The sequence below is a fragment of the Lepidochelys kempii genome, chromosome 18 (genome assembly GCF_965140285.1).
Source record: "Lepidochelys kempii isolate rLepKem1 chromosome 18, rLepKem1.hap1, whole genome shotgun sequence".
Lineage (NCBI taxonomy): Eukaryota > Metazoa > Chordata > Testudines > Cheloniidae > Lepidochelys > Lepidochelys kempii.
In genome coordinates this window covers 11,507,664-11,534,659 of record NC_136397.1, presented here as the reverse complement: position 1 = coordinate 11,534,659, position 26,996 = coordinate 11,507,664, and the positions used below count along the sequence as shown (strand labels likewise).

General features: G+C 45.0%; 2 protein-coding genes across 11 annotated transcripts in view; both read left to right on the top strand.

Moving 5' to 3' along the window:
- The window catches only part of PRDM2 (PR/SET domain 2), a 119,951-nt gene extending 114,046 nt beyond the window's left edge, over positions 1-5,905 (top strand). For 5 of the 10 annotated variants that reach the window (XM_078849341.1, XM_073317134.2, XM_078849338.1 and 2 more), the window contains 3 exons: positions 1,614-1,744; positions 3,527-3,675; positions 4,686-5,905. In XM_078849341.1, the coding sequence (XP_078705467.1) occupies positions 1,614-1,722 (109 nt within the window). In that variant the 3' untranslated portion in view covers positions 1,723-1,744; positions 3,527-3,675; positions 4,686-5,905. Of the gene's footprint in view, positions 1-1,613; positions 1,745-3,526; positions 3,676-4,685 lie in introns of those variants that run through there. The other 5 variants (XM_073317137.2, XM_073317135.2, XM_073317138.2 and 2 more) reach the window with 1 other exon arrangement.
- KAZN (kazrin, periplakin interacting protein) overlaps positions 4,754-26,996 on the top strand; it is a 736,353-nt gene continuing 714,110 nt past the window's right edge. Inside the window, exons 1-2 of the mRNA XM_073317160.2 lie at positions 4,754-4,804; positions 22,815-22,903. The gene's annotated coding sequence lies outside the window, so the exon portion shown is untranslated. The remainder of the gene's footprint in view (positions 4,805-22,814; positions 22,904-26,996) is intronic.

The following is a 26,996-nucleotide window of genomic DNA, read 5'->3' as shown; positions in this document are numbered from 1 at the left end:
ACCATTTCCATTATTTCATTTGGGAGCATTCATCATCTTGGGCAGTGAAAATTGGCTTTTTTTCTACTGGCCGTTTTCACTTTCTGGTTCTCATGCACTTGCCCAGTGCTACAATGTTTACATATGCAAACACTGCAGACTCAAATCCAAACTAAACAACTATTTTCATGGATTATTTTAAACATCCCAGAAAATATTTTTATTAGGCCTGATTGACATTTTTCTATTTTCCAAATGTTGATGACAAATTCACACTTTTAAAAAATTGATTAAATTTCATGAACCATTGTACAATTTTTAAAAAAACAGTTCTAATTTGATACCAGGTTTTGTGAAACATTTTACAAAACCTACGGCTGGGGACTATCATTAAGGTCAAAGGTCCCTTTTCAAAGATTTCCTTTGAACTGTAAAAATATGCTGGAGCAAAAACTAGCTTCTTGAGTATTGTAGTAATAGATTTTTGAAAGAGGTCCCTCTGTTGGAATGTAAGTTGATAATAACATAGTGTTAGTCTTGGTCAGGCTCTGCATGTGCAATATGCAGGGTCGTTACCACAGCTCTGTGTACAAACACTGTACAGATTTGTGCAAATAACCGGTGCTGTGGTACTGGCAACCACAAGTGTTCAAAAATCATGAAATATTTCTTTTAAGCCGGAATGCTTTTTCAAAAACTAATAGATGTGTGATTCTTTTTATCCTTGCCTTTTGGTCTTTTAGCCTTTTACATGCTCTTTTCGCCTTGTCAGTAGCTTTTATCACCAACCCTGAAAACTAGAAACATAATTTTTATTTTGAGATGAAAGATGAGATTCTCACGTAGTCACAGGATCCGGGGACCTAGGGCTGAAGGTAAAAAGCAAATATCAAAAGCCTTGCAATAAAATCATAAGAGTTAACCACTCTGCTTTTGGTTATTTGTGTGTGCAATTATCTGATTTGCAAGAGCTTTCGTGGTGATGGGGCATGCAGCTTAGGAGTGTAGTTGAGCACCTGGCCTTTTTGAACACCTTACCCTGTTAGTGTATGTGTTTTTTTTATGTAATGTGAAATGCGTTTTGCATCAACACAGATGCAAAACAATGACATGGCATGGCGACATGACAAAATAGACCCTGACTCTGCCAGCTATTCTGCACAGGGGGCCCGCTGCAGTCACAGCCCTGTTGACTATTGATGTCCAGTTTGTCCTTCCTGGAAGGTTCTCCACATAGTTCTCTGAGCCTGGACATCGGGGAGGCGGTGAGGCGGGGGAGAGAAGGGGGTCAGGGAGAACACACTCAACTTTCTCCTGAGTTTTCACCTAAATTGCACTGCAGAGCAATTGCAAGACACCCCCTCGTTTTCATGAGCAACTTTGGCAGCACCTGGGTCTAGAGCCTTTGTACAAAGTCAGTTGGAGCCAATGGAAGGTCTCCCAGTGAGCTTTGGATCAAGCCTGGGAAAGGTACCCCGGCTTTCATATGATACTGGGCCACCAGCCTGGCAAGTAGGTTGGGGTAAATGTTTGAACTGAGATTGTGTGTTGGATATGTGGCCTGCCTCTGCTTTTATCCCAAATATGATGTGTGTGCGTGTGTGAGAGAGAGTTTCTCCTGCCTCTTTATGCAGTTACAGACTCCGCACGGCCTCTAGATGTCCCCCCTCCTCTTCTCAGAACACCAGCACCAGGCAATGCAAGAGATCCAACTGCACGACGGCCCACTTCTTCAAGGAATAGACTCTTCTGCACATCAAACCAGGTACAGCAAGGCAGTTGCCCCTGGTACTGATGACCACACAGCGCTTTGTGGTGCTTTGCATTTCTGTAGCCAAAGCACTTTACAAATGTTAGCTCACCTCAGAGAACCCCTGTGAGGCAGCTAACTATTGTCCTCAGTTACTGGTGGGGAAACTGAGGCACACAGGCTCAATGACTTGCCCAAGGTCACAAAGAGAGCTGGGAATAGAACTCTATATGTGAGTCCTAGTCCCCTGCTTTAGCCAGGCCCATAAGACCATCCTTTCCTCTTGTTCTGAAACACCTAGACCCGTTGGACCCATAGGTTCAAGTCCTGGCAGGGTTGATTTAGCGCTCCATTCTCCTTCAACAGGAGAACAGAGTTCCACTCCACGCCCTATGTGAGAGCCTTGTGGAAGAGGCCTTAAAGCTCACTGTGCCACTCCTACAGGTGGATCTTTGAGCCCTTGGCAATTCTTATAAGTGCTCCGATTCTCCATTCCTCCTGTGCTGCTGGGCAGGGACCTGTGTGCCATTTGCTTGCCACCCTCCACCTCAGACAGGACCGCATTTCTTTTCTGCTGTTCGCAGAAGTGCTGAAGTGCTTTGAGATCCTATGGGACGAAAGGGCCAAAGGCTTAATGTCACTCTATTCTTAATATCAAGGCAACTGCACCCAAACCACCAGGGGATGCCTTGGCAATGTGCCAGTAGCTTAAGAACTAGACCCCTTATTTGCATATTAATTTACATATTTAATAGCCTTGACTTCACTATTTGCTTCTTTGGTAGGAGACATTTTTAATACAAAAAATAGTGCCATGTTGCATTTTAAATACATTAGCTCAGATCCTCAGCTGGTGTAAATCAGCGTAGCTTCATTGTAATCAAGGGAGTGACATAAATTTTCCTCAGCTGAGGATCTGGCCCAGTCCCCCTAGTGATCCTGAAATGACTCACTTCTCCGTACATCAGAGGAAGTTTTGACTAATCCGGGTAGTTGAAGAAGCCCAACTCAGTAATAAAAAGTTTGTTGAAAGCTGCTAAAGTGCTGTTGGATAGAACCTAGTGGATAGAACACTAGACTGGGACTCAAGACCTGGATTTTAGTCCTGGCTCGGTCACTGGCCTGCTGGGTGACCTTGGGCAAGCCACCTCGTCTCTGTGCCTCAGATTCACCGCATGCAAAATAGGGATAATGATACTGACCTCTTTTGGGATCTACTGATGAAAAGCGCTACATAAGAGCGAGATATTATTATTACCACTTATGTGCGTAAAGTTAAGTACATGTGCAAATGTCTACAGGGTTGAGATCCTAGATGGGTGCAGGGTCTTGAACCCTGAAATAGGTTTATATTTGGTTAAACTAAACTGTAAATGAAATAGAGAAAATTAGTATTATGGGAAAAAGTTAGTACGATAAGAAAACCAAACTGCCTCCTGCACTATCAGAAATGGTGGCGAATAGTAAAAATTTAACATTGATTGGACAGTGATATCTGAGTTTCCCCTGTTATTTCTTGTTGTTAGAATAGGGGAGACTGTGACTTTTCACATACCACTTTGGGTAAATGGTGACTTTTCTATGGAGACCACCGTTATTGCAGGTGATTATGTGTATTTGCAGGCACAGGACAGTGCTGAACTGAGAAGATGAGGCAAAGTAATCCTTAGATATCATAATCTGTTCTGTTCATTCCCAGTTCGAGTGAGACCAGGAGCTCATCAGGAGAAAGAGGGGGGGCAGTGGTATTCTGTGCCAGAAGCAACGGCATCTTGTTGTCCTTGTCCTTCTTTGCAGAGAGCGAGTCATGAACTATGGAGGCCGGTGAAAGGATGATTCTATCGCATCCCCTGCAATATGAAGTCCACTCATCCAGAGCCACTGGAACAGCATGGGAAAACATTCAGAGAGAATTGTAGATTGTTGTGACCACATTGGGAGGGCAGGTAGATTTGGGCAATTCTTCTCTTTCTGTTGGAACGTAGAGGGGTTGGACATACTATGCAATTACATCTTCAAAAGACTGTTACATCATTTTATCTTCTAACTGTACTGTACACTTTATAGAACTGAGCAACCCATTGAAAATCCACCCAGAGTGGAGAGTTTGCTGAGGTGTTCATATCCCAAATCTGTGGGTACCCCAATCTGAGCGTGTATCATGACCTTTAAGATGTTGGAACATTGCAAAGGTTGTGATGCCACTGCTTTTAGAAGATTGTAGGACTCGCATCTCCTGGAAACTCACCTGTTAAGTGGTCTCTCAAATGCAGTGATGGTGTCAGTCCAGTTTTCTAATGGGACAAGCGTTCATTTTGCGAAAAGCTTCCGTTATATTTGGCACTAGCTCGGCACCCATTCATTGCTGCCATGATTGAGTTTTACAAGCATTCCTAAAATGCCCATCACAGTGCATGGTACCAAGCAACATCTTCCCACAAATAGGGAGGTTAGTAATTGTGACCGTCCATTAGAGCCAATTTAGTTTGGTTAGGCTTAGAGAGGAAGGAGCCATGATGATTGACCACAGCCTGTAAAGACGAAGTTTCAGGGTGTTGCAGTTAGTGAGAAGGCTGAACAAAGAGATATATTCTCTCTTGCTCATAAAGGGCCTCGTTCACGCAGGTCTATCATATGGCAGAGGTGACCTCTGCTTGCTTCCACAAACTTCACCTTTGTAGTTGCTTAATGAATTTGGATGTCCAATACCCATTAAAAATTAATGTAAACCACATATCCAAAGCCACTGGGCAGCTTTGAAAATCTCAGCACACTGATAAAGCAATTTATGGGTCTTAGATATGTCTAGGAGCCTGCCCCATTGTACCTAATCTCCAAGTTACAGTCATTTAGCTTTATCGAAAGGTCTCCACAATAGACTCTGCTGTACTGGATGCAGCAAATTCTCTTTTATTTCGTTTACCTGTCCTTGTTTCTTCCTTTTTTCATGATCCAGAATTTGTATGGCAACACCTGCACTAGAGTTCTTTAGAAAACGGATGATCTTCCTGTATGTTTTGACAGCACCTAACATTGTAGCAACAAATCGGAGAAAAATACCAGCACCACTTTGAGGTATCCCTAAAGTTTCCAGTGCAATGTTGTTAGACAATGAGCATGTTTACTAAGTGATGTATTTTCACTTGTCACTCAGGGGCTCTTGCTTAAGAGATGCCTCATGTTGCGGCCTGAACTATACTTAAAATAGCCCACTCTTTTGAGACCTCCCTCAGTATCTAGGAGTGGGCAAGGTGTTTTTAGAAATGGAGATTCTGGCTTGGATTCTGCTGGGCTTAGTGCCTTTAAGGTAGACCTGTGACATTACTAAAGCTGAATTTTGTGCAGTTTACTTTTCTTTGGTTTTTTTTAGAGTGATATTAATTATACTGTTCAAGAAACTCAAGGAGAGAAGTGTGTAAATGCTGTGATTATATGACTACTTTTCCCAGAGCAGTTTTGGTTTATCATGCAAACCTGTAAATATGTATTTACAATTTTAAAAGCACGTCTTTGCGTCCCTATTGTAAATGCTCCATTTTTAAAGTTTTGTATCTTGTTACTCCACTAAAGATTGCAGCACCCAGTTTGACCTTGCATCAGTCCACACTAAAAATCCATTACAGTCTGAGCCATGGTAGAAAAATATCCACACCATCAACAAGAAATGTCCCATTATTGCAGTAAACTTTTCACTGTTTTCCCCTTAGACAACAAAAGAAGATTCTTTGGAGGCAGGGAGTCCATCTTTGCACAATAATTGATTCAAACTCATGGCATTTCTATATGATGATGGGGACATTTTCACCTCTGCATATTCAGGAAAATTCACCATTGTTTTCCAGGGCAGAATTTCAATTTTGCAACAACCCTCCACCATGCCTGCTGGTGAAACTTGTGAAATTTTGCCTTTGACCTCCTCTTCCCCCCCCCAATCACAAATTCTCATGAAAATTCAAGGCGGGGGGGGAGACCCAGGTTTTGCATGTACAAATTTGCAAGGCTGACGCTGGTAGCTCTGCAGCACTCTCATGACACTTGTTTTTAAAATAAAAAATTCAGTATAAACAATGTGAAGACGTGGTGTTACCTGGTGGGGCTTGAGTTCTGAACATTGCTCTGGAAAACTGAAGACTCTGTCTGCCATGTAAAGAAAAAACAATAAACTAATGTGACGAACTGTCGTGTGGGAACGGTTACTGACTTGCCAGTACTTTCAGTCCACCAGTTTTGAATCACAGCCATGCAACAGGAGGGGCTGAAATGGAGAATTCCTTTGTGGGTATCTCCTGTAACTTAAATGCGGCCAAAGGATTTTTTTTTTTGGAGGCGGGAGAGTGGAGGGGAGAAAATCACTGTAAATAAATGAATATTCCCAGTGTAACACTAGGTGTCAAGGGCCCAGACCTGCTAATAATTATGAACAGGAAGGGCTGAGTGCTCCCTTTATGTCACTACCATCTGCCATCTTTTCGGACAAGGCCAAAGCATCATCCAAGCCTCCATGTTCTTTGGGCCCTCCACCCACCCCATCAGCTTTCTCTGCTCCTGCAGAGAGCAAAGATTCCTGCATTCTCAGGAATGTGCTCACACTCACTATGTGAAGATGCAGCAGCATGGTCTAGTGGATGGACCACTGGCCTGGGGCTCAGGAGATCTGAGTTCTGTTCCTGGCTCTTGCAGTGACCCAGGGCAAATGATTTCCCATCTCTGTGTGTCCCTTCCAAATCTTTGTCTGATCTATGTAGACTACAAGCTCCTTGGGGCAGGGACTGTCTTATGATGTGTTTGTACAGCACCCAGCACAACAATCTTGGTGGGGGCTTCTATGAACCACCACAATATGTACAAATAATAATTTAAACCGGAGAAAGCTTTTCTGAGAAAAAAGAGCCAGAGGACATAAATCGGAGCATTTTAATGGTGTGGCATCTGGACAGAGACTGCAAAAAATTACTACAATAGGGGTTAGAGAGTTTGTTAATGGAGAGAAATTTCGATGATCACGCTATGCCTGCTCTTGTCAATGCTCACAACTTTTCCTTCCACTCTGCTGGAGTTCTCCAAGAGTCCCCATTTTCAGGGAGGTAGCTTTCTGCTTTAAAGAGAACTCAAGCTCTTGATCTTTCCAAACCCTCCAGACAGTTGGACGAAGGGGTTAGTCATGTCATCTGTGCAAGCTCACTCTTCTCTCCTTTGATTTCCCTCCTTGTTAGATTAGCCTATTCTCTCTCTCCCCTCCCCCCAAGGGAAGGGTCCTTTGCTCAATCTGTTTATGAAAATATGTTTGATACTGGTTCCTCAGACCCCTCTCTCTGGGAGTAATAGGGCTGGGAAAGAAGTCCAAGGTTAATTATACAGAACAGTATACATGTTCAGAAATGGAACAGAGTTATGTCAGCTGTATCCATCCATCCCAGCCAGACTGAGTCTTTATATCCCATTCTTCATCCCCAGCTTGTAGTTACCACCTCCTGAAAATGAGCTGTCCAGAGTTAAATGCCACTAGATTGTTAATTGCAATGGTGTTGCTGGAACGTATTTGGATGCTTGAACATGACGAACAGCCTGTGACAATCCATCCGCCTTGCCAGTGTTTCCACAATGACGTTCCCCCTTGCCCACACCAAAGGTAAATCTCATTATCATGCATGATGCAGCTCATGCACTTGATATCAGAGAAATATATGTATTCACGGCTTAGATGTGATTTTTCAGCTAAGATCAAAGCAAAACTCAAATGAATAGTCCAAGGCAGGCAAAAGGTGCCCTTTACAGGAATCATGATAATGAACTGTTGGGGCTTATCCAGTTCCCAGTAGACAGCGGTTTGCATTACAGAAGAGACATCATTCTAACGGGCACCTTTGCTGGACATCTCAACAGAGGAGCCATGAATGAAAGAACCGAGGGGACAATTAATGTCACCTACTGCGGGAGTCGTTCCAAGACAGGGTTTTAGACTCCAAAGATCACTGAGAAAGGGAAGCAAGCCACTGAAGAATCTGACATAGCTTCCCTAACCCAAGACCACCTGCCATCCAGGTAAGAGAGGCTGGGACTCAGAGGAATAGAGAGAAGGTAGGTGGGATGGCGGGTAGGATTTTCACTGGAACATTTCTCATCTGAACGCATTATCTGAGGTCTGCTCTAGAACTGGATGAAGGTGAGTAGAGTGTGAAGAAGGGTTCCCTGAACCCATTAGTTCATCTTTGTTACAGAACAACCGCATTCAATGTTGAGCAAATTAGTGGTTTGAAAAGGAGATTCTATGCTATTCCTTGTGGTGCACTGTCTGTCTATGGCTATAAAGTTTATTATGGTTTTTAAAGGATGGAGGGTGGGGAGGGTTCATTACTAGTGAATTCATTTCAGGAGCATCCTTCATTCTCAGAACAATGGCAGATTTATTGAGCCATTCCACTGGGAGTATTTGAGGGGTAGTTTTGAGGCTAAAAGCAGTAGATTTTTCCCTTTGACATCTGGAGATTCCTTCATGCCCCATAAGACTGTGTTGTTACTTAAAAGTCACCACTTTGTTATTGTTGATTAATGCTGTTAGCTCGTTTGAAGCTGCATACCGAAGTCAATGCGCTGTCTTTTGCCCGCAGTCCACTTTTGCAGCCTTGATGGTTTTTTAAAACCCTAGTTTCAATTAGGTGATGAGCAAAACCAGACTTCTCTGACCATAAATCTCACTGCATGAGAGCAGCTCTGAAGTGTTCCTTTGCTGGCTGGCTAGATGTCATTTGCTCTCACTTGCTGTCCAAGTGGCCGCACTAATCTCCCCTTTGAAAGGAATGAAGACAGGCTTGGTGTTTTGGCTTGTGGAAGAAGATACTTTCACAAAGATACCTTCACAAAGATAAGGGGGAAAACCCTCCAACTATTACTGTGGCTGCCCTTGTGCCACAACATAAAATCACCCACAGCTGCAGTCTCCAGGGGGACAAAAGCTGGAGATGATGAAGCAGCTGGTGAACAAACCCTTTGGGGAAAAAAAAAATCTCAGCCAGGCCTCTCAAGACCGAGGATGGAGAGTCTCACAGAAGAGGAGAAACCTGGTTTATCTATTACCATCTTTGATGCCAATGGCCAACTAATGTTCCTTGTAGGCTATGTCTGGAGAACAGTGCGTGTAAAGGTTAAAAAAAAACCAAGGAAGACACTTGCAAGTGTCAGGATCCCCTAGCAGCTTGTCACTGTGTATTAGATACGGGGCAAGCTCCTGAGGGGACAGACTAGAAATAGTGTAAGAGTCAAGCACTAAGGAACGTGCTTTCCTTGTTCATGGGGAAGGGAGCCTTTTGCCTCTAGGTCACTTGTTTGAGTCTAGCCTAGGTCAGGGACCAAAAGTCACTACTAGCTGATGGCTAGTAGCCTATGTGAAACAAGCAGGGGGTGCTCTCCGTATCTCTAGTGGACCCCAGCACAGGCACATGACCCATCATAGCTGGTGCTGTCAGCAGAGAGGCCAAAAACTGAATAGCCCCATGAAGCCCCTCAGCCCTAGAGACGGTCCCTCTCAGTTAGGGGTGAGCTAGTTTGGAAGGGGAGTGTGACCAGGGGAAGCTTGCTGTGGAGCAGAGCTTTCAGACCTCAAAGGGTGAGTGCTTGGCTGTAGATGATTAATAAAAGGCAGCACCTGCAGTGGTCAGCTTGTGGAAAAGCAGAGCAGGTGGGAGCAGGCAGGCGTTTGGAGACTGTTTGTTTGTGGCACTTCTTTAGATTTAAAACTCAAGCTCTACTAAGCTGCTTTGGTGCCTGTTGTGCTCCTGCTTTGGAAGAAGGGAATAATTCCTCTCAAGAGTAAGATCACCCTGGAACAACTGCCCTTTGCATTTGGAGGCTGAAGTAAATAATCACGCTGGTTCTTCCTCCCAGGTACAAGTTTCCTCCAGGATTTGTTGTGCTGCTCTACTAAGCTGTTAGTCACCTTGACTTTGTAGCATCTTTGTTATGTGGTTGTTCATGAATCTCTCTGCAAGAAGCCTTTGCTATGCTTTGGTAAATGCTCCATTTGTGAAAGTTTAGGGATGTTTGTATCCTTTTATTTTAAAAAAGTAGTATGTATTGTGTTTTTCATCAGCTATTGGAATCTCCTTCTGCAGAAAGTGTTGGGCCCATCAACATTATTTTCACATAAGAGCAAGTGATAAAAAAGGGGAGAAGTAACCCTTACAGTCCTGCCACTGACCAGACAGTACAGTGCGGTGCAAGTGAATAGTAGGCTTGAGACTCCACAGACCAAATAGACTGGAACCTTTTCATGAGTGCTTAACTCACTACCAGTTTTTCCCCAACAGGAAGGGAAAGAAATGCACTCCTGAAGGAGGGGCGTTCAGCCAGGAACTACAGGGCAATGAAGTTAGCTCAGTTCCTTTTGGGGTGTTGCCTATGAAGGGCCAGATTCTCTGCTGCTCTGGACAATGTGTAGTGACTTGCACCTGTTCTGATCTAGCAGCAATTCACTCCTACGTCGCCCTTGCTCTGTGCAGCGGTAAATGGCTGTAAATGTATAGTGCAGGGCAATGAAGAATCTACCCTAAAGTCTCTCAGCTCCTTCCTATTCTGTCCAATTGGGTTTGCATATTGCAGAACTGTTCTAAGCCAGCAGCATGACGCAATATTTGTGTTGCAAGGCAAACATCCCACTGTGATGATTCATCTGCCAAACTTGCTTGCTCTGTTACATGCTACACTGGGGCTGGTTCAGCAGGCTCTTCTTCCTGCTACAAGAGTCGGTCCACCCTAACTACTGCTGTTTAGATACTGAACAGAAAATCATGAAAGGCAGGGCAGTCTAGGGGTTAGACTTGGAATTGGGAGATCTGGCTTCAATTCTCTGCTCCACCACAGATTTCCTGTATGACTTAAGCAAGACATGTTGTACCTCGGTTCCCCATCTGCATAAGGGGGGATAGTAGTTCCCTAGCTCATAGGGGTGTTGGGTATAAATGCATTAGACTGTAGGGTGTTCAGACACCTCAGTATGGGGCCATATAAGTACCTTTTGATACCTTTTTTTTTTTTTTAGAAGGCCAAGAAAGATGACCATGAAACTTTCAAAGTGCCAGCAAATGAAATCCTTACATACCAAATTTCCTCCCCTTCCTAGTAGGGAGTGTGGTGTTCACCCTACTAACAAAAGCTTCTCTTTATACCTTTACATCCACCTAACTGTGCAGAAACCAAAGCCTCCAACTAGCTGCAAGAGGCAGCTCTCTGGTTTGATCAGCCTTCAGAACCCTGGCTTATGATAGGAGTAAATCTCTGAATTCTCCAGCCACACACTGACCCTGAATACCTGTTTCCGGAATGTCAGAAGTCTTCAAATACCAAACACTGGGGCTCAACCCATCTCGAGTTTTTCTCATAGCAATTCCTTCGTTTAAAAATTACTTTAGTTATTTTCTTGGAATGTGGCTTATGCTGCTGGCATCAAACAACTCATTATTCTTTCTGCCAAGAACTACTTTCCTAATGACTCTTCACTGTATTTCCCCCCCTTCCTTTTGTTCCTAAACTGCAAGTCATGAATGACCCATCTATTTCCAGTGCACATGAATTGAATCCCAGGATATAATCTTTAAATGTGCAGTAATTCTCCTCATCTTCATTTGAACTTGCTTGGGGCGGCAAACTGAGGGAACAGCAAAAATTCTTTAACGCTTTGCCAGTCAGTATTTTTCAGTAAAGATACAATTGCTTGTTTCCATGTCCTGCTGGTGAATTTCAGTTAAAAACATGAGTTAATTCCTCGCTGTTCCATTTAAACTCCTCCTCTTCTGTTCCTGCATCTTCTCCCATAGGGGAGCACTGCATGGCATAGCACCCATACTGTGTGCAGGGATTCTTCCAGAGCACGCATGCTCACTCTCTCTCTCGTGTGTGTGTGTGTGTGTGTGTATACATACACACACATGCACACAGTGAAAAGCATGTTATAATAAAATCCATTTTCTTGCTGGGACAGCTCCTTGTATATTGTGCCATCCTGCTCTGACCTCTATATTAAGCCCTCTGCTATATGCTTGTTCTTCCACTCAGGTAACTAAACGTGGAAGAAAAACCGGTACCAAGTGGGTTGCATTTACCAAGGCCTGGCCTTACGTGATTTGCTTCCACTCTGCATTCACTTTAGACTTTCTTTGCCAATCTTGCAGAAAGCTTTGCATTGCAAGACTTCTTGACTTCCTGTCAGATCCACTAAGCATCAGCATGGGGAAGATAAGTTGCTACATCTTCATAAAACGATATGAAGGACCTTGTCAGCAGGGCTGTTCGTCATTCCAGACAGAGTACTACTAAAGGTGAAATAGCCAAATTTTCTCTGTCAAATCACCCGTTTCCATAATAACTTGGTTTTAAGTTACTAATTTGCCTAGGATACTTTATCAAGGGAAACATTTCAATGGACAGATCTGTTGGATCCAGTCTTGGCCTCTCTCTCTCTACGGGACATGTTGAAAGCCCTATTGCTTCAGATATAGTAGATGTGGCCTCTTCTCCCAAGGGAGATGTTAGATCAGGACTTAAAAGTCGAATGGACCAAGTGTGTGTAGACATGCTGTAGGGTACAATACTGCTTTGACCCCAGTGAGCAAACAAGTTTCTTCCATCTTCTCTGGGATGCTATAGCCATAAACTTTCAGTAGTGAATGGAACTTTGCCTCACTTTCCTTTGTCACACACTTGGACTGACACTAACAAAAATGACAGCAAGGAGCATAGATTTCCTCTACATGCTTGTACTGAAGCTAAAGAGCAAAATATCTGCCTTGGAGCTTAATTCTACCCTTGGACAATGGATGCCCCATGACTGTGTACCATATGTTATACAACCGGTGCAAATGCAATAGATACGGTATGCAGCAATGGGACCTTCATGTTCATTGTTTCAATTACTGTAGCAATCAGAAGCCCCAATGGAGAGTAGCTCCTATTGTGGTCGGTGCTGTAAGGATGCATAGTAACATGATCCCTGCCCGCAAGGAGTTAATTTAGCAGGCTCAAACTCTTAATCCACATCATGACCAGCACTCTGCCAAGGACACAAAGAACAGCTGTAGAAATGGAAGAACATCCATTTGGCAGAAGAATAATTGATCTTGTTAATATTCTGCCTTAATGACTAGGCTTTGCCCTAGGATTCAAGGTGAAAATTCACAGGGATACCATCAATCAGGGTCAGCAAATCTAGAACTCAGCATTGAGTTGTTTGGGTGGTCAGACCTTTTTTTCCCCCCATCCTCTCTTTTAGGGCCATGTCAGAAGTGAGCTGCTAGCAGTGGCTATGTTGACTGGCTGGCCCTGTGACTTTCTTCAGGAGACAGTGTTTCCATGATGTGACAACAAGGTAGCCCCAGTAATATGCTCAAAGGGCAGAATGGCTTTGGAGCTTCAAGACTGTTCATATTGACTCTCCAGGCACTTCACAAATGTGCCCAGTGCGTGAACACTTGATATCTGGAGCAGGGTGGGAGTAATCAAATTTCCTGGGTGTTACTTTGTGTTTGGTAGAAGTTTGCAGCATATATTTAGCATGATGTCATTGCTTTTATGCCCCATTGAGTTGAGACCTTGCCTAGCTGACCTTTTCATCAGAAGCCAGGGGAGGATTGAGATGTAAAGGGAGAGAATTCGCTGTAACAATGTAAAATGGTGATGGCTTGATTCCCCCAGGGACCAAGCAATTGCAGCTCCCACTGGTTTCAGCTGGAGTTGGGAGTGCGCAACACCTTAAAACTAGGCATCAAGTATCTTCACACGGCTTGCCCTGTCCCCATCCCTATTCTTGTGCTTCAGTAAGGGACTTCATGCGTTGGTGGTGGATCAGGTTCTCAAGGCCCCACTAGGATTTACTGTTTCTGTTGTGGCATTGCCTGGGCATCCTGATCACAGCCCGACAATACTAGAGGCGGTGCGATCGAGCATTTACAGTGGGGTTTTCCAAGCACTCTGTGTTGGCTTAACTCTGCTCCCATTAACATTAAGAGTCAAAATCCCTTTGACTTTAATGGGAGCAGAGTCAGGCCAATGCTGAGTGAGATTGCAAGCTCTATCAGGCAGGGGCTGTCTTCTGTTAGTATAGCTCCTAACGCAATGAATTCCTACCCATCACTGGGGCTCCCAGATGCAACTGCAATAATAACTTTCAAAACTGAACCCTTAATTGATATGCAAGTTACAGGGTGGGGATGGGAAGACAGGGGAAACAGTCGCAGTGGTCTGCATAGTCCTGGATAGCCACCAGCCTATGAATATTTGAGATACCTGTTGCTGTTCCCTCCTGCTACCTCCTTAGTCACTTAACACTTGGGGGGAGGGGAAGGGGAAGAGGAGGGAGAGAGAGAGAGAAGCAGATCACATCAATGAGTGGGTGAAGGACATTATAACCAGAGGCCGATACAGTGGTATATAAAAGACAGAAATGTTGATAGATTGTCTTAGTGTTTTATACTGCTGCTCCACCTATAGTAACTGAGTGCCTTTTGCGTAAAATAGACACAATAGTGAAGAGCCTGATAGGGTTAAATGTCTCACACTTACATAGAGGATCACTGGTTGCATGCATCAGATGGTCCCAAAGAGTCTTCATCATTCAGAAAAATAAATCTAACCTTCACTGAGGTAGTGAACCAGGAGACTTTGCTTTTGGCAGCTTAGTAATTTCCAGGCTGCTCAAGAATATTGCCAAGAGTACTTGTACCCGCCAGTGCAGCCCTGTTTCTACCCCTTCCGTTCAGGCTTGATAGTCATGACTTCTCGAACTCCTTACTGTACAGTGCACAATCCACAGGGAACTATTGGCAATAGAAAAGAGCTGATTCCTGCTTTGGCTGCTGTCCATGGCTGGTACTGAGGGAATTCTGCTGCCGTCGGTTTTTTGTTTTTTGTTGTTTTGCTTCAAGGCAGGGTCTCAGTTCCCCTGTCCTAGCCGCAGTTCACAACATGCCAAGAATAGAAACCCTACTCGAAGTGCCCACAAGACTGAGGAGCTAATGGAAAAGTCAGACAGCATTGATTCATGTTTGTGCTGCAACTTTCAAGGGAAATCTGGTTTGATCTTGCGATAAGAGGAACCATTTACTGGGCTATTCCAAAAGATGAAAAGATTGGAGGAGTCTTCAAAACAACAAAAAGCGAGTCTCCAATCTCTCTACTTGTACAAATCACTGAAGGTGCTAGAATAACCCATCTCCAGCTTTGGCACAAACGGCATCTACTAACATATGTTGAGGATCCTGTAAAACACACATTGTTACAATATTGTGACCCGTGTAATAGAAACTCTCCCAAGACTATAGGACATCTCAGATGTATGATAAGCATTTTAGAACTTGAATGATGTTAAGAGTAACTTTAAGGCACTAAACCGGGATTTGAGAGAGCTGGATTCAATTCCTGGCTCTGTCACTGTGACCTTGGGCAAGTCACTTAATTGGTTTCTGTTTCCCATCAGTTCTTGGCTCCATTTTATGCAATTTGCAATTATCCATCTATGCTGCAATGCCTACAAAACACTGGCCAGTGAATGAGGTAGCTGGTGCTCTTCCTCCATCCATCATAACTCTCATTGTTGCCTTGTGCTCCCCCATCTGTTAGTTGCACCAACCTCTAATCTCTTGTTTCAGATTGCAAGTCATCTGGGGCAGTAACCATCTTTTCCATGGGTATACAGAGTATCTAGCACAATGGGGTCCCGATCCTGGAGCACCCCATAGCCTCTAGTTATTACTGGAATACAAATAACAATCCTCCTGTGGTCTGTCTGTCGTAGGTACTTAGCTGGCCAGCACTGTACATCTCACAGTCCCTAATGTAGTTATAACAATACCCCTGGGAAGTAGGAAAATATTATCTCCATTTTACAGATGTGGGAGAGGCACAGAGAGGCAAAGGCCTTAATCCTCAAAGGTATTTAGGTGCCCATCTTCCATTGAAATGAATGGGAGAACTAGGAGCCACCAAATGAAATTAATAGGCAGCAGGTTTAAAACAAACAAAAGGAAGTATTTTTTCACACAATGCACAGTCAACCTGTGGAACTCCTTGCTAGAGGATGTTGTGAAGGCCAAGACTATAACAGGGTTAAAAAAAAACTAGATAAATTCATGGAGGATAGGTCCATCAGTGGCTATGAGCCAGGAAGCTGGGAATGGGCAATGGGATGGATCACTTGATGATTGCCTGTTCTGTTCATTCCCTCTGGGGCACCTGGCATTGACCACAGTCAGAAGACAGGATACCAGGCTAGATGGACCTTTGGTCTGACCCAGTATGGCCATTCTTATGTTCTTATGGGAGTTAAGTGTCAAAATATCTTTGAGGATCTGGGCTTAAGTGACTTGCCCGTAGTCCCACAGAAAGTCTGTGGCAGAGCAGGGAATTGACTCCAGGTGTCTCATGATGCACTTAACCATTGGATGATCTTTTCCCTCAAAGGGGATATTCTGCAAATATTTACTATGAGGGACTCGGTGGTGGGCACAGTAGAAACCCTATACAAAAAGGAATAAAGCCAAGCAAGTTATGGAAAAAACTGTCCTTAGGAAAAATGAGTTATGCAGTGAGTGTTTGTCCTAGTGAATTATTCTACCAAATTGCAGAGTATGGGATTGGTGAACCTGCCCTGGAGATTTTTTGGTCCCCCTTGTGTTGTTTGAGTACCTTGATTCTCTTTATAGTTTGCTGCCAATTGTGCTTTACAGTTCTGGTTTTTGCAAGCATGGTATATGAATGCACTTTATCAGGGGCCCCTTTGTTTTGTATAAAGAAAAGGAGTACTTGTGGCACCTTAGAGACTAACAAATTTATTTGAGCATAAGCTTTCGTGAGCTTCAGCTCACTTCATCGGATGCATTCAGTGGAAAATACAGTGGGGAGATTTATATACATAGAGAACATGAAACAACGAGTGTTACCATACACACTGTAAGGAGAGTGATCACTTAAGGTGAGCTATTACCAGCAGGAGAGCAGGGGGGAAAACCTTTGGTAGTGATAATCAAAGTGGGCCATTTCCAGCAGTGGCTGTCAGTGACTGGAGTTAGTCTGCTGCTCTGTGTTTATTGATTAAGTAGATGAGTGGAATGAGGGGTTTCCCACTTGGGTAAGTGAACTGCTGTGTGGTGAGAAAACATAGGCATTTTTAATTCTCCTGCTGATTTTGCTGGTGCTCCCTGGCTTAGGAGGAAATTGTGAAGGAGGGGCTGATGTACCACCCCTCTGAGCAGCCTGCCTTCCCACAAAGCCCATCGGCAAGGATTGGAGATTTGGCCCTGAGAACTACTAGGCTGAAAGAGCGATACTCTTCATGGAAAGCAAGAAATTCATACAGGCTGCTCCCACTATCTACTGTTTATGAAGAATAACTTGCCATAATATGCACAGAAGAGCACCATCAGTATTCGTTAGTACAGTGAAAATATGCAGGCAGTAAAAGCCCAACAGGGCATGAACAATTTGCTTATAAAATTAAAGAAAAACCTTGGCATTTGCAGATCCATTTATCTGAATAAAGAGTCAATTAGTCAAAGTTCATTGATCACGGCTGTTGATATTCCTCTAGCCATGCACATAGAGCCTGAACTCCAAAAAGCCTTCAGAGTAGCTTTCATAAATCAGAGTCCAGGCACCAGGGCTCTTTCAAATAGCAAAAATAGATACATGCAAAAGCAGCAGATTGAAAGATGCATGAACATAGGAAGTAAGCTGGCTCAAGTGAATTTCTTATTAGTGAAATTGCAATAAAACAGAGAGATTCAGTGAGGCAAACATATCTTTCCATCCCACCTGTTCATGAACCCTACTTGCCATTTTTCAGCCATCTCTATTATGAGGTTTGCTTGGAAAGATTTCATATTCTTTGGGAACTAAAACCATTTTTTCTCCCTTACTCACTGCTTTTCATTTGCCACTGAAAGCGTCTATGCATGTGTATCCCATACCCATTACTGAAAAACCAGTGCGCCCCTCCAATGTTTCACTTTATCAATCAGAAAAAAGCAATTCACTGTTGAGACAAGGCCAACTTTGTTGACGTTCTGAATGAAGATCTGTAGCATTTTTGCATCTTGGTCTCCAACACTTCCAGGTATTCTGATGCTCTGCAATAAGCTCCCTACATGTTGCAGAATGAACCCTTTCCACTTGCACCAAAAGGCAAAACCTTAATTCTACTTGAGCTTCAAGTTAAGGTTTTGCTGCCTGAGGATTTGTTTACCCCGATGAGTTGGGGTGGGTGTTTTACCAGTAGAGCTACACTGAAGGGGGTCACTATAGGTACGAGTGTATACCTGCTGCATTAGCGTGATGGACCCTACCTGCACTGCTTTGGCTTGCCCAGTTTGAGAGTCACTTGTTTACACTGGTGCTGGGCTTGCAAAGGGTCAGCGCCCCCTGCTGGCAGGGGACCTGCTTGTGCGCTTACAATGAAGCATGTGCTAGAGGTGGGTGAAATACTTTGGACTATTTTTTGACTAGATTCACAAGGAGACTTCAGTGCCATTTGCGAACCCGCTGGAGAAGGAGGAGGAGCCAGTACCCTCCCTTCCCTACTGCACTCTCCTACAGCCCTGTGGTTACAGCCCTCCCCTACTATGTGGGGGTTGAGTCTCCACTGTCCATGATTCAGAGCAGGGACGTGAACTTGGCCATAGGGCTAAGGAGCAGCATGACTGCCACCCATTTCTTTGATGGTTTTGTGAATGACTTTTCTAAATTTCCTTTGCTGTTGTTAATTAAAAAAAAAAAACCGCCCCAAATCAAAATGATTTTTTTTTTGAGTTTTCACTGAGCACAGAAAACACAAGAAAAACATTTGGCCTTAACCAGCACCCCACCAAGTCAACAATTGGCACAGTTCTCGCAGCCACTTTGCAGGCTTGCAGGGCTCAGTGTCTGGACGCACTGAGGCCATCAAATGGGAGGAGCTTGACTTCTAACATTCAATTGCTGAAGTCTGGAAGCTTTTCACAGCTTAGCTAAGCAAAAAGATTAAAATCGGGATGGGGGAACCCCAGGGGGTTTGGAAATAGCAACCCTCCTGAGCTGTTTCTGAAGGACACAAAATGAGCTTGTAAACACTTGAAAATTCTTGTTACCCGTGGAGCACCAGGTTTCAGTAATTATTTTAAAAGACAGTTTTCTAGCTTCAGGGATGGCAGTGGGGATCGATACACCCCAAAAGCTTGGTGCACTCCAATGGATGCAGTATATACATACAGCACACAAAATGGGGGTGTGTATGTAACTACCTACACTCAAATTACATTAAAAGAGCATTATGGTTGTGAAGTCAAGCATACCAAAGTTAGGAAAAACCAAAATTAGGGTCTGTGCAACTGTAAAACTCACGCACATACACCCGTTGTGTTGTGATAGCATGTGAGCGTGTCGTTAAAGCTATTTTTCACACAGGACCCGTGTCCCATTCAGTGCACAGGATGGACCTGCGCTGGGAATGAAAGCAGGATGGTGAGGTCAATGGGACCCCTGCTTCATTGGCTGCAGAAGCTGGAAGGCGGACAATGGCTGAGGGGCTGTAGGAAGAGAGAGGAGGGTCTCCGGTTTAAGACAGTTGAATGCTGTGCTGGAGAACTGGCATCCGTCCCTGCATCTGCCACACAGTTGCTGTGTGTTGCGAGGCAAGTCACTTAAGCCAAACTTTTCAGAGGTGGTCATTAATAGCGTGCTCCTTGCTTTCTGGGTGCCCGGTGTGAGATCTTGGGCCTGATTTGCAGAAGTGCCAAGCATTCATAGTTGCAGCTGAAGCCAATGGGGACTGTGCTTTAGTGCTATATAATGCTAAGTACTGTGAAAATTCAGGTCCAGGGACGAAACTTGAGCACCCAAAATTACTGGATACGTCTGACCTTTAACTTTTCTGAGCTTCAGTTCCCCAGCTGTAGCTTGGGGCTAATAATTGGCCCTTATCATGCAGGCGTGTTGTAAAAATAAATTAATCTTTTTGAAGATTCAGCTGCTGTAGTGCTGAGCACCACGGAAGAGCCCAGGAGGAAATGAATACTTCCGTCTTCAGAGCAGAATTTGAAGTGTGTGCCGTGAATAACACCCAGGGTCAGATGCTGAACAACAAGAAAACAAAAATATTGACTAGCTGCTCGTTCATTGAGTATGCTCCATTCTGTGCACTGAATAAGGCAAAAGACTCTATCATTTAATGCAGGGGTGGCCAGCCTGAGCCTGAGAAGGAGCTCAAATTTACCAATGTGCATTGTCAAAGAGCCCCAGTAACATCAGCAGGCCCCAGTCAGCTCCCCCATCCAGTGCCTCCCACCTGCCAGAAGCACCACTGATCAGCACCTAACTCCTCATCCCTGCGCTCCCCCTCCCGCCGCGATCAGCTGTTTTGTGGTGTGCAGGAGGCTCGTGGGGCGGGGCGCAGGAGGAGGAGCAAGGGCACGGCAGACTCAGGGGAAGGGGCGGGGGCCTTGGGGGAAGGAGGGGAGTGGGGCTGGGGCCTGGGGCAGAGCCAGGGGTTGAGCAGTGAGCACCCTGTAGCACATTGGAAAGTTGGCATCTGTAGCTCCAGCCCCGGAGTCGGTGCCTGTACAAGGAGCCGCATGGGGCTCTGGAGCCACAGGCTGGCCATCCCTGATTTAATGCGTATGCACAGAGGGGATGAATTAAGATTGTACGGGAAAGGCTAAAGGTACCTACCTGACATAAAAGCCACCCTCCTGTCAAAGCTGAAGTCCCTGATCCAAAGCGTAGTGATACTAAAGTTAATCAAAGAAATGGCCACCAGCATTTTTTTAAAATTGGGCAAAACCATGTTTGTTTTCCTTAGCTTTGGTCACTGAAACAGCTGAGCCATGGCCTTTTAATGAGTTGGGTCCTTTGTGCCTTTGAAAATTTTCCCCTCTGTATTTTCTCTTTCTCCCCCCCCCCCCACCTTCCTCTGATGCATCTGTCCCATTTGTCCCTGTAGTTTTATTAGATTCTCCCCCTGCCCCTTCTGCTACTGTTTATTTTCAGTCTTTTTTTTCCAAACGCATGGCCTTTATAGAGCAGCCCATATAAGTCTCTCCAAATTAATGTCCAATGTGAGCTGAACTCTTGAATCCACAATATTCAAATAGGTTCAGAATTAAGCCAAACTCATTCTAAATTCAGAGCACTCTACCAAGTCATTAGCAGAGGTGATCTGAGGGGTAACAGTGTTTCTGACAGAGGCTTTGTAGTGTCATCAAGAGACCAATACAGGCAGGAGTGAAATTTACACCTTGGTCCTTGAGCAGAATTTACCATTTGAAACAGTAGGCTCCTTGCTTCAGTTTATGGTTCCAGGCAGTGAAGTTGTGGAGGTAGCAAGATGCAGCCTGTGTCAGTAATTGTGTGTTTGCCTCAAAATGCATAATGGGGGTGGTAGAATGCCTGAAATCTACTCTAGCCGCAGCTGGAAGACAAACCCCCTGCTACTAAAAAATAATCAAAACATTTCCACCTTTATAATGTTATGTGGAGCTCTCAAACCACTACTGTGCACACTAATTAAACCTCAACTCCATTGCTAAGATGTTAATACTGACATTGTACAGAGGAGGAAACTGAGGCACTGGGTGACCAGATGTTCTGATTTTATAGGGACAGTCCTGATATTTGGGGCTTTGTCTTATATAGGCACCTATTACCCCCACCCCCAATTTTTTACACTTTCTCTCTGGTCACCCTAGCCCAGGGGGATGGACCATCCTAAGCTTACGCTGAATTGAGAACAGAACCCCTGAGCCATCAGGTGTGTGGGAAAAGTTCAGGCAGCTGTAATGAAACTTATAGCTCACAACAATGTCATTGAAAAAACATTACTACTTTATAGGGCCATCCAAACCCAGTGATATACATCTCTACAGTGCAAAACGCACTTGCATTACCTTACCCTGCTTGTGACCGGAATCTCAGGGGAGCCAGCTGAGGTCGCTCAATTAGGATGAACGGCAAGAAATGGGGAAGCCAATCCCCAAAACTTGTGGATATTCCAGTACTTAGATTCACCAAGCCAGCACCAAAACACCTTCTATAATATCTTACTGGTTATCCAGAAGCCAACAACACAGTTCCCTTAAAGTAACCCAGCCTCAGGCCTCCCCCAAATACCCAAGTCAAATATGGTGAGGATTTCTGAAAATCTTATTCATCATATAAAAAAGGTTCTGCCAATCCCAAAGGATTGGACACATTACCTCCCAGGTTAATGAATATTCTAGATCTTATCCAAATACATGCTTAAAGCCAATTCTTATTAACTAAACTAAAATGTATTAAAAAAGAAAAGAGAGTGAGTATGGTTAAAAGGTCAGTGTACATACAGACACGAGTCAATCTTGAGATTCAGATTCATAGCAGAGATGGAGAGCTTTGTAGTTGCAGAGAGTTCTTTAAGAAATAGTCCATAGGTTATAGTCCAATGTTAGTATTCAGGGCGGTCCACTCAGGACTGGGATCTCAGCCTTTGTGGCTTACGCTTCTCTGCATGAAACCTCAAGCCGGTCTGAGATGAGAGGATCAGGGTCCAAGCCATTTTTTATACAGTTTCAGGGTCCTTCGTTGAACAATAGGCACTCATTTCCTAAGCATCGCCAGTAATTATTTACACAGATTAACATAAGGCAGTTGCCTGTTTTTCCACCATTTGCAGATGATTTGCTATACATTTCAAAGAGGGATGAATACAGGGATGTCCCATGTTTACAGTTCATTTAAATGTTAAGATGTTCTTTTGATCTCTGAATTAACAGAATGCAGCATAGACAGGGACTGTTTGATTACATTGTTGACCATTACCAATATACATGTACATACACAAAAACACAAACATTATCTACCCATATGTTTTTAAGGGTTGAATTTGAGTCATTTATCCTACAGGATGCTTAACCCTTTCTGGTCATGCGTCACACTGCTGTTCTGAATAAAGATGCTGTATCTCCAGACCCTGCCACACTGCTTTCAGCATGTCCCTAACCTATGTCTGGGCAAGTAGAAAGTTGATGCAGTTGATACCCTGCTTTTCCAATCAACGTGCAGTAGAGATCTCATTGTGTTTATGTCCGTGTTTCAGAGACGTGTACTGACTCGATCTGATTACTGTAAGCCGTGAACAATGATGTTAAATGAAGCGCAGCCGCCCAGCTTGCAAGGAGCATGATGGTGTGTGTAACAACTGCGGTGCTTGGTGCTTAACAAATGTTAAGCTCTTCTCCTTAGAGATTGGAATACAGTGGCAGGACTGCTGTCTCCCCACTTCTGCCGCCCCAAGGCACACTCCAGAAATCAAACCAGCAATGAGACGTTAGCACGTGTGTCTGAACACTGTTGTCATGATCTGCCCCTTTCTCAGAGGTGAAAGTAAGCTGGTCCGCCATACCAGACCAGCTTCCCCGGGCAGCAAGTTAAAGGGTCTGGGTCTCCGAGCAGCGGCTGGAGCCCCGGGGTCGGAACCCCAGGGGCTCCGTCAGCAATTTAAAGGGCCCAGGGCTCCACTGCGGTCTCGGCGGCTGGGCTCAGGCAGCAATTTAAAGGGCCTGGGGCTCCACTGCGGTAGTGGTGGCCGGAGCCCCAGGTTCTTTAAATGGGCCCCGGGGCTCCCAGCCACCTCTGCAGCTGGTAGTTCTGGCAGTGATTTAAAGGGCCTGGGGCTCCCAGCTGACACTACTGGAGCCTGGGGCCCTTTAAATTGAGATTTAAAAGGCAGGGCTCGAAAGGCCCCTCCTCTTCCAGTTGAGGCCACGCCCCTTCCGGTTGAGGTCCCTCCCCCTGCTCAGGACTCCGGCGTACTGGTAAGTCCTTTAAGTTACTTTCACCCCTGCCCTTTGTGGGCCCACACCTTGTTCCACACTGGTGTCTCTGGGTGCCAGTACAGTCCTCTTATGCCTCTAAGGGTGTGTCTACACTGCACCATAACCTTGGAGCCATTGGGGTGAATTACAACCTTTTTAAGAGGTAAGGGGAGGGCAAAAACCCCACAAACTTTTCTTATGTATTTTCCACATTAAAAATCCGAAATTGTTCAAATATGAAAATGTAACCCTAAACATAAAAAAAAAAGGAGGGGGCTGAGGGAAAATTTTAAATTTTTTGGGTTGTATTTTGAAATTCAATTTTTGTGTGTGCCTATTTGGGGCATCCTATCCACTGCCCCCACTGAACTTTTAACTGCTCCAACACCTGCCATTTGAAGTAGCCAAGACATTTTTTACACGTATTAATGAATTTGCCCTGTGTGGTTGAGCATTTTCATTCTCATTTTGCAGAAGGGGAAACTGAGGCACCGAAAGGTCAAGGGGCCCACCCAAGGTCACCCAGTGAGCCTATGGAAGAGCTGGAAATAGAACCCAGATCACATGCCTCCCCGTCCTCTCCCTTAATCACAAAGGAACATTCCCCTGGTACCGCAGAAGTCATTTGTCAATGTAACATGCTTTCACGTGGGCCAGTCTCAAGGGGAAAACCTAGCTGGAGCCGAGCCAGCTCATTTTGAAGTCAATGCAGATAAACAAGCTCCACCGCCTGCCATGGAAACAGAACTGGGGCCTTTCCCCTAAACTCACCCACTGCTAACGCAGAATGGATCGCAGCCCGCAGCAGTAGTGGATGTGAGTTATGCTGTGCTGGACTTTAACCTTATGAAGATACTGTAATATGGGGGAGTGGGGAAAATCTTGTTGAAAGCTGGGGGCTGTAACAGCCACCCTCATTCAGGACCAATGTAAGAAGCAGCTGAGTTCCCTTTGTAGTGAAGCAGTAAGAGCTACCACCCCAGATGCAGGCCATAAAGAAGGCGTCTCAAGAGCTGAGCTTTGGGGGTGGAGAAGTTTCACTGGGAGCTGAGCATTATTTGGAGCTGTGAGTGTGTGCGATGGAAGCACGTGGAGAATGACCCTCAAGGAGAGCTCTTGGGGAAGAGTGCTGGCTGGAAAAAAAAAGAGGCTGAAATATTGAGTACAGAAACTGTCTCCTGTTTGACTCCTTCTGTGTGCAGGGAAACAGGATGTCATCCATTCTTTGAAATGAAACTATCATATCAGAGACATATCTGACTCATCAATTTCTCCTCCTAAACAAAACCAACCTATAAGACCCCAAATATTGGCAACCTTCAGGCCCAAAGGGGTAACAATATTTCATTTAGGGACAAACCTGTCACCAGGTCTGCAGAAGACAGCACAACACATCTGCCTTTGTCCAGCTGCAGCATTCCCCACAAGGATGTTTGGCTCAGGTAGAACATGCCTCATGACTTCTCACAGGTGTAAAAGTCCCCAAAGTTTGCACTGTTGGTGTCACAGGGTGGATGGCCCCTTTATAAGGGAACTGGTCCAGCCCACTTGTGCCTCATTAATAGCCTTGATGAAGCTTGATAGAGGGAAGCCAGTCTCTATAAAGAGTGAAAGGGAAACAGGAAGAGGAAGATGTAGCAGAGAGCTAGAAGACTCCTATATGCACAGTCAATCTGTGGAACTCATTGCCAGGGGATGTTGTGAAGGGCAAAACTATAATGGGGTTCAAAAAACAAACCCAGCTCCAGGAAGGAGGGCTGAGGGGTTGTTCTGATTCAAGGAGAGAGATGTGGAAGTGAGGTTAGGGTTTAGAGGATCAGTGTGTGTAGGGACTAAATCAACTAGACCACAGCAGGGGAATGTTTTAATTATCATTGTGCTGTGATGTGGTGTTCCTGAGGCATCCAAAAAGGGTAACTGAGGCAGGGTGCCTGCACCGTGACCTTAGGCCACAAGGAGGTGCCGGGGTGGTGGTCAGCCTGTTGCAGTTTGAAGACAAGGTTTTGCTTCAGACTCTTCTCGTGTTCAGCCTATAATGTTCTATGATGGAAGAAGGGTTCATTCCAAGGAAAGTGAATATTAAAACCCTCACACCCCTGTTCAGCTGTCTGAACTCTTGCAAACCGCCTTTAGTCCATCTCTGATATTGACTGGAACAGAGGGGACCTGACCGGAAATCACATTACTGCAGCCCCAAATATTCCAGCTGTAAAAACGTACTAGACCAGTGGATGGGAGCTACCTTGACTCCAGGACAAGCTTCTGTCCCAATGCTAATTTCTCCCATAATCTAACTCAGAGACACTGCTGGCCTCCCTGGCCCCATAAACCAGTAGCTATGGGCCCCTTTTCCATGGAGGAACTAGAAATGGGAAGGGGACTCTGGTTTCATTTTTAGGAAGGCAGGATAGCCTAGTAGGTAGGGCTGGGTTCTGGCACTGGGGAACGTGAGGTTCTATTCCTGACTCTGCTGCTTCCTTATTTGTTGACCTTGCGACAGTCACTTTTCTCTCTGTGCCTTGGTTTCCCCCTATGCGAGAGGTGGACAAGGCTAGTTGCCTTCTTTCTAAAGCACGTTGAGGACAATGGAGGAGTGAGGCATTACAAACATATTACGTCTGCAGTCCTGGTCCTTGTGAAGATTGCCTGGAAAATGTAAACTAGGCACTCGGGTTGAAAGGAACAAGCTGCTCACTTTGTAGAAATGCATTCAAACAACATGGGTGCGTATGGAAGGATCATCTCCCCCAACCACCCCCTGCCACCACCCAGAACCCTTAGGCTGTGCGGTGCTGTGATAAACAGTGGGAAAAGGATCCATTTTATTTCTGTGAGAGCTGCAATAAATTGACTAAAGTAAACAGGCCAAATTCTGTTCTCCTCCTTGCAGTGTGGGTGGGGAGAGGGAAGTGCACTCACACCAGAGAACAGAATTTGGCCCAAAGTTTGTAGTGTTTATAACCGTGTCAAGCCATAGGCCTTTTGTTGGGATTTTGGTGTGCGTTCATTCAAACTGGGCAAAACACGCCGCTTGAACCGGCTCGGGGAGGATCGCCCCAGCGTAAGAGGGAGCCTTCAGCCTTATCGAGCACAGAACCAGCCAAGAGGCTCTTCAACCAGTCATCTCAGTCTGCCAGTTTCTGGCCTAGCAGGGAAAAGGGAGCGTAGCTGGAAGAATTGGATGGGTACCTTGAGCCCTGGCTCTGTTTAGCTGCTTGTGGCTGTCTCAGGGAGGATGGTGCTGCGAGGAGGGGACGGGAGGAGGTGGCAGAAGCTCCCTGCAAATGGGGGAGTGGAGGTACAGGAGTGGGGAGTGAGGGGAGGGACTGAGCCTCTGGAGTTGGGGGCCGGGGGGGAGGGGCAAAGGCGACCACTTTCTCCAGGCTGTGAAGGAAGATTCCGGGGGTTTCTACCTGCTTCCAGGCCCACTCCAGTCCCTCCAGTTCCCACTCTCGCTTCCACAC